This window comes from Carettochelys insculpta, chromosome 11, assembly GCF_033958435.1.
Source record: "Carettochelys insculpta isolate YL-2023 chromosome 11, ASM3395843v1, whole genome shotgun sequence".
In the NCBI taxonomy this organism is placed as follows: Eukaryota; Metazoa; Chordata; order Testudines; family Carettochelyidae; genus Carettochelys; species Carettochelys insculpta.
Window position 1 is genome coordinate 39,070,454 of NC_134147.1, and position 13,746 is coordinate 39,084,199.

The 13,746-nt window shown below is 39.7% G+C and overlaps 1 protein-coding gene across 2 annotated transcripts in view; it reads right to left on the minus strand.

Annotated features, from left to right (window-relative positions):
• The window catches only part of PPP4R2 (protein phosphatase 4 regulatory subunit 2), a 32,341-nt gene that overhangs the window by 12,843 nt on the left and 5,752 nt on the right, over positions 1-13,746 (minus strand). For both annotated transcript variants that reach the window (XM_075005102.1, XM_075005103.1), the window contains one exon: positions 3,241-3,411. In XM_075005102.1, the coding sequence (XP_074861203.1) occupies positions 3,241-3,411 (171 nt within the window). The remainder of the gene's footprint in view (positions 1-3,240; positions 3,412-13,746) is intronic.

Sequence of the window (13,746 nt, forward strand, 5' to 3'; positions counted from 1 at the left end):
TTTGTACATGGACAGTCAAATCAATCCGAGACAGAACAGACAGAGGAAGTCGTACTTATTGTATAAAATATGTTTCTAAACTGTTAAATCCATACACAAACTGCATGACAAGGCCTGAGATTTATTCACGTGAGCAAAAAGATTAGGAATCCCATAATTAAGCAAAAATGAACAGAACTGCACTCCCCAATGATACTAGTCAGAGTGCTATAGAGAATATGCGATCATTTACAGCCATGTGAAGTGTGCTAAGCAGAAAGAGAAGAAAAGATACAGAGAAATGCCTTTAATTGGACAAATGGACCAAATAATAAAGGTTGGCAAAGGAAACATTCTATATTCAAACATGGATATTTCTCTTAGGTACCCCAACACAAAGTCTTCCTAACCCAATAACCGCGACTGAAGATCAGTAACCATCTAAAAAGTCAAAAAAGCTTACTTCTATTGTGTGTGTGTGTGTGTGTGTGTGTGTGTGTGTGTGTGTGTGTGTGTGTGTGTGTGTGTGTGTGTGTGTGTGTGTGTGTGTGTGTGTGTGTGTGTGTGTGTGTGTGTTGGAAGTGGTGCTGAAAAGCCAGAAACCCCCACTCAAAACAGTAAGTGTGCAAGGAATATACCTGAAAATTAGCCCTATTTCTGCTGCTGAAGAGTTAACTTCTTGTTGCAAAGAATTTTCCATGAACCATACTCCTCCAGTGGTTAGTTCTGGGAAGAGTCACTTTACTGGTGAAGGATAAAGGGGACATGGGAAACTTAAGAATCGCTTTGCATGTAAGATTTTTACATGTGACAGGAGACTCTGGACATGCACCATATAACGTCATGTAGGCAAACACGGATATTTTGGGTTAAACAAGTACAATTATACAAGTACTGCCATGTCACTATGCAGTCATCTGTCTATCAAAGTCATTTAATCCAAAGTCACTAACTACCAGAGAAGGCACTCATCCTCTAGTAACTACTGCTGTGTGATTCTTTCCTTTGCAGATGAAAAGGAAAGATTAATGTGCCTTTTTTCTTCCTATCTTATGCATCCTGGAAACAAGGTCAGGAAAAACCCCATATTAAGTGTCCACACTTTCTGCTGGGTTACCCTGCAGTGATCTTAAGAACATACATGAGCTAAAATGGTAAAAGGCCTGAAAATTATTGCTCTAGGGAAGATGGTGCTCTCTGGTATCAAGATGTTCAAAGGAGTTGAAACAGCAATGGTATAGATAAAATAAAGGTCCCATTATCCCAGTGAGGGAAGCGGGGGAACCCTATGTTCTTAAAAGAGAAGTGGTATAGGCAGGATAGCCTGACAGAGAGAGGCCATGTAGTGGTGATATAAAATCTTCATCTGATTGGATGCTGCTGCCTGGTTGTTGAGAGCAGAAAAAGATAGCTCAGCAAGAGAGACTGATGACCCTGACATCACAGAACTGAGTTCTATTTAAGTTCTAGTGTCTAACGTCAAACTGCAAAAACATGTGCATTTTATGCAACTCTAGTGATGAGTATTTTTACTTTGCCAGCAGAAACTTAAAGTACATTCCTAAGGTTTGTGTTGTCATGGACTTTATGAAGCAGGCTACCTAAATAACCACTTTTTAAGCCTTTGTACTATATGCATTGTTACTGAAGTACAGGCCTGAGTTCAGAACTGATCTCAAATTTGTTAAACCTCAAATTTCATTAGTTTCATTCCTGGCTCTGAAACATTTTGAATTTTAGCAATTGTTTAAAGACAATTACATGGCCTCTAGTTTTTCCAACTGGTGACAACAGCTGGTTTCCAGTTCTAAAGAACACATGAGAAAAGTGTAGAGAGTTCTTTATTGTATAACGCTAACACTTTATAACACTGCAGCAAAAAAGCAATTTTTTTTTTTTTAAATAGGCTCAGACACCCACAAGTTTGGTCAATCATACCTTGGAACTACATGATGTGGTGGTTGACTAGCTATTCATTTCCTCTGAGTGGTTTAGGAGCTTGTGTAAGGTTTGCAACTTAAGCAAAAAACAACTTTGAAATACTAGAACAAAAAGCCCAGATTTAAAAGACAGGTTTTTACTTCCTTAAAGTAGGCTATTAATACTATCCAGCAGAATGTCAAACTTCATGTTACCATTTATAAAAGTTTCTTAATAGAAATTCTTGGCATCAAATTTAAGTCAGAAATCTGAATATAGGAAAGAATCTGAAATTTTCAATGTCCAGAAGCATTTATTTCAGAGTCATTTCTGAAACACAGTACTTGTTTTATGTTTTCAATAATGTCAGTTTTAGAGAATTTTAACAAGAACCACCGATCTAACTAACTCCTGCATATGAATCTCAAGAGGGGTTATTACAATACTTTCAAGTTATCACTCTCAGAGGTAACAAGGAAGGCTCCAACAGGTCCATTTGCTGATATACTGATGTGTTATCAGATAAGCAGTTGGTGCAAAAGAACAGCATGCTGATAATAAATGCGTGACTTAGTTTAAGCACAAGGAAGTGCTATTTCTTTCTAATGTCTCTGTAGAAAGTAAGAGTCCATAAAAGAAGTGTTTTCTTTAAATAAAGCAAAAGTGAACTTCAGAAAAGTTTTTACAAAAGCAATAAGCTGCAATAAATAATGCACTTTGAAGTCTAGATAAATAAAATATACTTTTAGCATTTGAAAAGTTAACTGGTTAACACGTTGGGGGTGGGAGTTGGACCTACAAATCTGAATCTGCAGATTAACCATTCATGATAGACGCACTCTTTCTTTGTTGCACAGTCAATGAAAAGATGGTTCTTGCTGAGTTGCTGAACTGCCCCATACAAGGCAACAATATATAAAAGGTTTACAGGCCATTAAAAAAAAAAGCACTTAAAAATGGGCTAAAATAAATCTGATTTTAATACTTATTTCTTCCAACTTCTCCCTTTATGTATACTTTTCGTATTGTAAGAATAATAGAGAAGCTAATCACACAATTTAAAATAACTGAAGTCACTGATAAACGTCACAAGAAACTAGAGTAACCACTAAAAGACATTTCAGACTTTAGTTTTTAAAAGTTATCACAATAAAATATGTTTAAGTGGAAAGATATTTATTTATAGCTAAAGTTGTCTACTGCAAGTGTTGAGAACAATGAACAAAAGTCACAGTAAGACTGGAAGGGATCTTGAGAGTTCATCTGAAGGTTAAGAAACATTGCTTAGCCTTGAGATAAACTCATTTTAAAATAAATGAAATCTGATTAAAAATTACATACCCATTAAATCCAGTGACTATTTTGAGGATTCGTTCCTTCATCTCCTCAAAAGGAATATATTCCACGTTAGGATTAGGGGGGCCTCTTGGTTCAGGTGCAGAGGTTCTGAAGTCATCCATCACTTTCTCCAGTTTGAAAATAAAATAGCCTTTAAACTGAGACCACTGAATCCTAAATAAAGAGGTTAAAAAAAAAACACACACAAAAAGTGGCTTAATACACATGCAAAATACACATTGCAACTTTGTTTAGACCAAAGGAAAAAAATCTTAGAGCATGAATTTTTTACAACCAGGAAGGTCAAATATTTAATGTTTTTAAGCAACAAATAATTTACTGAAGCCAACTATATGACATTTTATAAGACTATTCCAAGAACAGTAAACAGAAAAAAATTAAACATTACATCTACACTAGGACACTACCTCGAAGTAGCCTATTTCGAAGTAAGAACATCGAAATAGGCTACTTCGACAATTATCGTCTACATGTCCTCCAGGGCTGGCGACATCGATGTTCAACGTCGAAGTAGAGCTGGGGAACATCGAAAAGAGCCGCCCCGGAAGGAAACATGGAGCGTCCACACACACAAGCCCCCTCTTTCGAAATAAGGGGCCAGGAAAGCCCACGGACCGGGTCACAGAGCACACTAGCCCTTCCGGGGCAGCTGAAAGCTGCTCCCTTAAAGGGCCCCTCCCAGACACACTCATCCTGCACCGCACGAGCAGCCCTGCGTTGGTGATACAAACCTCGCAGACCTTGAGCATGCAGACATGGACATCCAGCAGCAGCTGGAAGCACTACATAGACCAGTTGTGTCCAAAAGGAAATCCACCAATCGCCACATGCATCCCTAACCCTCCGCCCCAACATCCAGGCACCCTTCCCCCTGCCAACCCCAGTGACTCACCAAAGCTGCCCCACCAGAGCTGTGCCACTGAAGCCACCCAACCCCAAGCCCCAACAGCCATGCAGCACAGCCCGAGCCTGCTGCCACGCTGCTGTACCAGCCCCAAGCCACATTCACCACAATGTGCACAAGTGGCAAACAGGCAGCGTATTAGACACCGAGAATGCAGACAAACCAAAATACAAGAGTAATGCCAATGACCCTGGGTACTGGCACTAGGGAAAGAACCTGCAAGCATAGGGTCCAAAGTCCTGCACTCTACCATGTGAGCTAAAGGCCAGCTGGCCCTCAGCCGAGGCTGTAGAGCAGAGACTTCGCTCACCCCAGATGAGGTCTCAGTACCTCTGGGTACTACATGCTTCCCTGGGCGGAGGAAGCACATCCCGACCTTCTGACACCATCCAGATGTTCATCCCAGACGAGCCCCCAATTGTAACACCAGAAGACCCTGGTTGCTGGCGCACCAGGGATAGAACCTGCAAGCTGGCTCTCAGCTGAGGCTGTAGAGCAGAGACTTCACTAATCCCAGATGAGGTCTGAGTACCTCTGGGTACTACACAAGTAAACAAATGCATTTTTCAGCATGATAGATGGTGGCATCTACACACTAGCAGCCTAACTGTCAAGTTTTTAGGCATCACAATAAAAGAGTTCTGAGGAGGGAGTTGAAGGTGAATGATAAAATTGCTTTGCAGATGTTTACAGAAGCATCCCTGAAGAGCACTGAGCAGTATAGGAGAAAGCACGCAGAAAACCGAACAAGTCAACAGTGAGGGCTGGCATTATGGCTTGATCAGAGGGGAACATCAACAGCCAAACAGTGAAAGAGATAATTGGCAGGATGGGAGGTTCAATGCGAAGGGCCCTGAAAGTGAATACAATACAATTAGAGTTCCCTCTAATTTTTTTCCATCCATGGGTGGAATTTTGTTATGTGCGCCAAAGCCAGTGAAGATGTGTATCACTAATATAAACACATGGTGCCACCTGTGGGCTCTCTGCTAATGAGCTGGGCAGCACCTAAATCACTCCTGAGTAGCTACTCAAACACTCAGCTTACAGAGAACACCGCAACCAAACTATGTTTGATGTTAAAAAACATTGCATGCAGCCAGTAGAGGGATATACAGAGGAGGGTGATAGCATCAAAGCAGCACGCTAGAAAAATGATCTTTTCATCAGCATCATTCCGAATGGATACAAGAAGGGCAATCTTGCATTTGCCAAAATCTGAGTGAAGAATCTTGTTGCTGTAATCAAGATGTGAGATGATAGCCTAGACAAGTGTTTCAGTTGTGCAAATTGTAACAAAACCTGTATCTTACAGACGTGGTTCAGAAAGAACTGGTGAGATGTTAATTACAGTCTGGAAGTAAGGACAGGCTGAGCAGTAGTGTTGTCCATACTGATCAAAAAAATTGTGTGAGTGGGAGAGTTTCCAGTGAGTTAGGCAATTAAGGGCTTTGTTTTCTTTCAAATGTTACTTAAAATAACTTGGAATCCAATACTGATCATATTTATCCATACTTAGTCCACAGAGTATAAGAATTAATGTAATTCATGTAGAAGTTTAAAACACAAGTTGCATCTCTCAAATCCAGGACACACTCATCCAGTAATATCTGTAGTCTGGCAAGATCACAGAAGTTCCAGGACCAGAGAGTCCCAGCGCTCAGGCCAGACCAGCATCTAAAGCCTGGTGTCCATAGCAAAGCCTGAGCCCCGTGCCTGCCCCATGGTGGTTATGCCTGGAGACGCACGGCAGCCCCCAGAGAACACAGGGCCTCCTAGTGGCAAATCTCCCCTGGTCCAGCAAATTCTCTTGTTTGGGACCCATGAATAACTCTAGTACCTGTACAGGAAACCTTTTCTGAGGCTATGTCTATACTACACATGGAAGTCCACCACAGATACGTGATTTAACTATGCCAAATGTGTAGCTAAAATCAACTTATCTATGCTCAGTTAACTTGTCTGTCTTAACAGGGAAGGTTGACGGGAGTGTTTCTCCCTTCAGCCTTCCTTATTCCCCACCTCTCACAAGGAGCACAGTGGTTGACTTTGATCCCCAAGAGCTTGAATTTGTGCATGCGTGAAATCAAACCCTGGAAGCTTGACTCTGAGCAGGTCAATCTTCTGCCAATAGTTCAGCTCATGAAATATTCCTGTAAGAAGTCAGCATAGCAATCAAAAAGGAAAAACAATGAGGATGGGCTGATTTCCATTTCAAGTATAGTAGACCCCCAACTTACACGTTACTGGCAATAATGTGAGTCGAAATCATGAGTGTCCGGGAGCTAACTGACCAGTGCTGCAGCCCTGGTCAGTTTTCTGGCTCCCAGAAGTGGCGGGTGGTCAGTTTCCAGCTCCCACAAGCGGAGGGGAGCTGGGAGTCAGGTGCGGCCCTGGACCGGGGGCCCCTTTCCTACCTTGCCCCAACTCGCATGAAGTTCAACTTTGGTGTAGCTGCCCAGGAACGAAATGTATGCCCAAGTCAAGGGTTTACTGTATTAAAGCAACACTGTAGCATGTCAAAAATAACTTGACAATGCCCCTCTCCAAATTATGATACAAAACTACTCAATGTAACTGTTTGCCACAAAGGGGAATGTTTGTATGTGAATCAAATTTTCTCCTTGAGGAAAAGCAGAGTTTGAACTACAGAATGCTTTCACCAATCAGCAAGTGAATGGAAATAAAAACAAAAATAATGATTCTATGTGAAACTATGAGAACAAACCCTGAGAATATCTGCATGGAGAAGACAATACTATCAGGACAATACACCCAATAGATTTGCATACAAGAACTTTCCCCACACATGCCACCTCAGGGTTGATGCACTGTAAGGAAGTAATTCTTCCCAATGCAAGCTCTGAAAAACATGTACCACAAGTTTCCTCCTGACACTGAGAATTTATATTATAGGTTGGACCTCAGGGATCCCGAACAAAGGAGTTTACTGGAGCAAGGACATCAGGCCCTTGGGGCTGTGCCCTCTGCCCTTCCCCACAGTCTGAGCAGATTAAGCTCCACTCTAAGCCACCAGCAACCTCTGCTGCTTGGGCTCTTCGGTCCAGCAACACCCCGGTCCTGCTGGAGAGAGGTTCAACCTGTAGCAACTTACAAGAACCCTGGAAGGCAGCTTATTTACAACTGTAACTATATAATGAATACTCACAGGAATGTGTTTAGCACAAGTACTATACAAATACCTTCACAAACAGTACTCGGAAAGGGGAAAAAAAAAATCACAGTCTCAAAAATATTTGTTCTTGTCCAGTGTTCTAGTTTTGATGGGCTGTATTTTAACTTTCTAAAACTACCCAAATTCTATGGATTCCTAAAGTGCTCAAATAGACATCTCTACCAAAAAACAATTCCTACATGTGGTACATGTAACAAGCATTTTTTATCACTAATGAAGTCTAATGTAACCAAAGAATTGGAACACTGAAGTATTAAAATGGTACAACAACAAACCTGGAAACAACTACACTAATGTTAGTGTAATTTGGTTTCTTAAAACAAGACGATGTTGCTCTCTGCAAATCAAACAAGACACAATGTTCTAATTTTAAAACTGATAGTTACTACTGCTGCATAGCAACAGTAACCAAACATGTATAGGGCATTATGAGTATGGAAAGCATCCTGTAGTAATTAAAAAAGCATAGTCTCTGACCTTAAACTTTCAGGACCAGAGAACATAAAGAAAATGGGGGGGAGGATACAATAAACTCTCGAAATACACGGCTTCATGTTGTGCGTAACTCACTTAACGTGAGTTAAGCACAACTTAAAGCTGTTCTGTGGCTATCAGCCTGCCTAGCTGCCTGCAGCTAAGGACAGCTAGGCAGGCTAAGAGCCCCTTCTCCCTACCTTCTGATAGCCATGCAGCTAGGGGAAGGCCAGGACAAGCAGCCAGGAAAATTGACCAGCCCTGGTGGGCTGTTTAGTTTCCTGGGTCCCACAAGCAGCAGGGAGCTGTGAACCAAGCAGCAGCCTGGTTCCCAGCTCCCCACCCCTGCTTGCATGAAAATCTGAGTTATGAGGGGGTTGCAGGAACACAACCCCCACATAACTAGAGGTTCTACTGTAGAGTAGATTGACCATAGGTTGAATTTTTTAACCAGAGGCTGAAGTAAATAAGTAAGGATGTGCGCTGCAGTAGGGTGGAAAGTCACTAATGAGAATCAAAATAAAAAAAAGCGAGATTTGAGAAGGAGGCAGCAGCTTGTACAGAAACTCCATTATTTGCACAGGAATATACTAAAAATGAACAAAGGATAGAAGGTCAGGAACAGACAAAAGGAGCAATAAGAAGGTTGGACAAAGATGAAAAAGGGAGATGGGAAACAAAAAGATGAGATGAGAGCAAAACTATGTACAACAAAGGCAGGAAGTTTGACCCTTATGGTGAAAAACAAAAGGTGCTGGCAATGATAGCAAGGTAACAGCAGAATAAGAAGATGTGTTTTATTTGCTAAAAGTTGAATGGAGCTGAAAGAGAATGAACACAGAGAAAGACTAATATTTCATGGGAAAGATCATCATAGAATGGATCTGGAAATAGAGAGCAATCAGCAAATTTTTGAAATGAGAGAAGTAAGAATATTGGCTGAGAATCTGAATGGAAAAGGAAAGGCTGAAAGAAACATAAAAAATAACTAAATTGCAATTTCATTGAATAATGAGGAGTTGTATTAAGGTGCACTTGCTACCAAGAAGTTACACAAATTAGCCAATAGTTTCCTTCTCCAAGTTCCTTGAAGCTATAACAATTCTTTGAGGAATACTTTCCCAACCTAAGGAACACTGTTTCCTTCTCTCACAGCTTGATATTGTCTGCTAAAGTTTTCATTCCTCTTGTTACCATGGTTTCATTACAGCAATGCATAATTAACAAGCCTATCAAAGAATGTAAAGAAACAGTCATTCATTCAGCAATCTGGTGCTACATTTTGATTTAATGCAAGAACTATAAACACATTAAGTTATGGAACACACTTTTTAATGCATTATCAAGTTGTGCAAGATCATACAGAGAAAAAGGGAAACAGAACATCCTAACTTTCACTGCAAGCTGAAGGAGCCTAATCATATACTGTCACTCCCACCTCTTTCGGAGATTGGAAGTGAGCAAGGAAGTGTAAGATTCCCTTTTTGCTTCACTACCAACTTATCTGGAAGCCTTAAACTGGTGGAGGTGGGAAAAGAGCCTCTCCCCCTCGTAGTCTTCTCCCCTGTCTGTCATGGGAACCCTTCTCCCTGACTACTGGGAAAGGGGAAAAGCTTCTTTCAACTGTTCCCATTCAGTATAAGGCTATTTCCTACTCGCCACCAGCGAGTTCATTTTGCAGGCACCAGGTAGGTTTCATAATTATCTCACTAACCTTTGAATTATCCTTCCTGAATGGTAAGACTTCACAAAGACCAAGAAAAAACAAAACTATTTAATAAAAAACAAAAGCTGTCAAAAACCAAACTCTTACAATGTGTCTGACACAAAATGAAGCATCCATAGGACTTTAAAAAAGTAGCATAAAAAACTGCAAATGCAGAAAAATCCTAGAATCCACAGGATTTTACAAGAGTACTCTAGTGTTAGATATCTGGCAGGTAGGAGACCAGAGATCGTTGTGCCAAAAATACATATATACATAAATGAATGAAACAAAACTGCAACTGTCCTCAAAACGAACACATCTGACCCTTAGTGTATGCTCGTAGAGAACTATCAAAGATATGTTTCAACACTCTGCAGCCCTACGTACTCTTCAAACAAAGCATACCGGAAGTCCTGATAACACCACTGTATTATGTTTCTGATACTACTAGAGTATAAGGTTTGATCTTGAGATGCAGCATATTTTAACTGTGTTACAGCCCTGATCTTAACAGAACTACAGGACACAATACAGTTAAAGCAAGTTTCAGATCTGTCCACACTAGGATATTAAAATTTTTTAACCTGTAAGAGATTAACTGTATATAGTAAACAGATTCCCAACAGTTTTTACACAAGAGACAGAACATTTAACATAGAACAAAACTGTAAATTTCAGTAGTATCTGTGGAAGGGAATGGCAGAATGATAGCACTTAAATCTGAATGGAGGGACAGTAGGAGGAATGAATTTAAAGAGAGTTTACCACCAAGTTATTCACTTAAATGTTAAGGGGATTCCATCAGTTCTGAAGAAAAAAAGTCATAATACCAGAAAGAAATCAAAATGGAAAGGGAAACAATGAACATACTCCTATATTTTGTGACCTTAAGAGGCCACAAAAGGAGGAAAGTTTTGAGTCAGATGGGGGAAAAAAAAAAGCCCAATGAAAGGCAACAACAGAACCAAGATTTGAAACACAGCTTCACTGATAAAGCACAATCGAGTGTTCCATTTACAGATAGTCTACAGAAAAACTATATTTTCTGGGAGTTCAGGAAACATGAATAGTCAAAACCAGAGGACAATCTGAAGACGAGCTCAGAAGGGTGAAGGCCTCATTCAGAACACACAGACGGAAAGATAGACAAAGTTCCATATCTTAACAGTTTTTCCCAAAAGGTACTATTGATGACAACTTGGAAGCAAAGAGAGTACTGAGGTTCCCCCCACCCCTTTCTTTTATATCTGTGTAGGTCTGCTCAGTACAAATACAACAAAACAGAAGAAAACCTAGTAAAGTTTTTAACTCTTCCTCTCATTGTCTGTCCTCCTCCTAGCCCTTTGTACAACAGCCACTGCAGAGAGAGATGCTCCTGAAGACATTACTTCCCCAGAGGTACTGCAGTAGCAGCATGAAATGGTCAATTTTATCCTTCTAGTGTTAGCAAATGTTGGGAAAGCACAACTGAAATACATTTATCATTAGGATTATCTTTAAAAAAAAAAAAAAAACCACGAGCAAGGAAACAAAACTAGTGCAAACTTGCACCCAATTTAAACAGCAGCTTTAGAAGCCATATTTTGCAGTATTCTTCCCTGGCCTTGACGCAAACAGTATCCAAAATATCATTGACTATTTTTGGATTAATGTCCGTGGTGGGTTTTTTTTTGGGGGGTGGGGGGTGTATCATTGTGTACATAGATTTTTCACCAGAAGTGTTTGTTAATATGGAAAAATTTTTGATTACCTTCAAAAACACCTGGAATGAAATCCTGATGCCATTCCAGTCAATAGCAATGCCCTCGTTAATGTTATTGTAGCCAAATTTCACCCTGGATACTTACATATCATCCCCATGCTGCATCAAAAGGAGTGAATGAGCTAAGGAACTTGGAAAAATAATTACTGTCTGAAAGCTAGCATGTTGTTGTGCTCCATTAAGATGACTAGTTCATAATGAGGGATAAGAAGAGAAAATATCACTAATCAGCCTTTAATCAATTGTGTTTTTAACCTACATTAAATGATTTTGAAAATTTAAATTTAAAATATTTGAATCTCCATGGCTTCTCCTAAACACTTGCTATTCTGATATACAAAATCATACCTATGTTTGGACGTATTGAAAATAATAATAATCAATTCACTAGGGATTAAAACAGAAAATTCCCAACAATTATACTAGTATTTATATATGAAAAGCCCTGGTGCATCAAGAAAAATTAGATTCTGAAATGCTTTCAGCAAGCAAACAAGCCCTTAGTAAGTTCTACACACCTAACATTAAAAGTTGTGAGCTCATGACAGGTTTCTTTATGTTTCTACAACCAGAGCACTAAACAAAACACTTGTGGTTGTGTACTGGTGTAATTCCAGTTATTGCAATGAAATACAGGAGTTCACACTGGTAGGAAGCAAGATCTGAATTAGAGTTTAAACATTTTCAAACAAGCTGACTCTAAGTAATCCTACTAAAGTAGGAGGCATTACTTCAACTACCCTTCTCCCCCTTAAAATGCTTAAGAAGGCTCATTGCACAACCAAAAATGTTAAATTTCTGTAATTAGATTGATAAATTGAATACATTAATTTGTACACACGACATGCTTGCAAAATCCCATTTACCTGTTCATGTAAAGCAAGCAGTAAATTGTTCCACGTAATTGCAGCCAAACAACTTACATTATTATTTTAATCACTTTTCCAGTGTTTAAGTGACTGGTCTCTGGTGGGAATGTGACTCATAATCCCTCAGTTCAACATCACACCAAGCTGAGGAGATATTGCAATAACGTCTACTGAATCCTCTTTGTTCCAGACTCAATTAACCTGGTAAGACCCGTCTCCTTCCCTAACATCAACTATCTGAGGGAACAAAAGTCTAGCACTTCCACCATACAATTTTCTCTTGAGGATTGCCGTTGTCTACCAATCCCTTCTCATGACCTACAAAGGGGAAGATAACTTAATATCCCTCTTCAAAGAGGAGAAAGATAAATAGTTATCCCCTCTGTAGGTCTGAAGATGGGACAGAATTCCCAGCCTGAACACAGGGCGTAAGGGAGTAGCACTTCATGTGACATGAGAAGTGAAGCCACCTATGAAAAAGTTAAATTTAAAGCTAAACATACACTTGCAGACTTGCGATGCCAGTTTTACCGGGGATAATGAACCAGTAAAAGAGACGCGCTGGTTTGTTTACTCACTCTGCAGGTGTCAGATCATGTTCACATTTGAAGCATTTCCTTAATTAAAAAATATGAATTCTGCACTAATTTTTGATATTTACAGATTGACAAGTGCTTAGCACCCAAATTTCACAGTATAAACGGCTGGATGCTGAAAAACTGGTCATAAGATTATTTGTCCCTTTTCCTTCACTCCCAAAAAGCAGAACAGAAAAGACAAGACTCATACTAATTCACATTTCTAGGAGGCACCAGTATACTTTGTGTATACTGCAGGGATGCCTCTGAAGGATAAAGCACTGAAACTGAACCATTACTACACAGGTAACCCTTGAAACCTAAGCTCTGCATCAATACCTCCACAGCAGCCAGGAAGCCAATTTACCACCTTCAGTTAAATTTCTATAGGCCTGAGTGTACTATGGGGCAATGGTTCTCAACAAGGGGCCTGGGGAACTAACTCAAGAGCCTCAGAAACTGAGCTGAGTGTTTGAATAGACGATCTAACTTGGAAAATGAAGCCAATTTTGGTATGGTATGGGTGATCCCTGAAGATCAAGAAACCCTGACCACTTTAATTTAATTTTTGAAGTGTGCACCTTGTCACAAACACTGCACTTATTTGAAAGTGTATATTGCTATTGGCATAGCATTTTTAAGTTGTAGTTAATTAAAAAATCTTGACTAAGTGAAACCATGCATTCCTCACTGAGAATCACCCATCTTCTCCTGCTGAAGTTTAAAAGTTTGCCTTCTTAGTCAGCTGAATAATAAACCAAGAAAACAAAAAAGTACTTCTTTAGTAACTTAAACAGGTGAATGAATTTGCTTATTTTCTCTCTTAAGATAAATCCAAATTCATTCTGAGACCAATCTTCTGAGTATAAAAAGGTTTTCAAAAAGTTACAACTGAAAGTCAGATAAATAATAGTGATCTTATCTATGCTTACTACTGAAAGTGCTACACTGTAACATGCTTGTAAAAGAAAAACAAATCTGAAAGTAAAATAAAAAC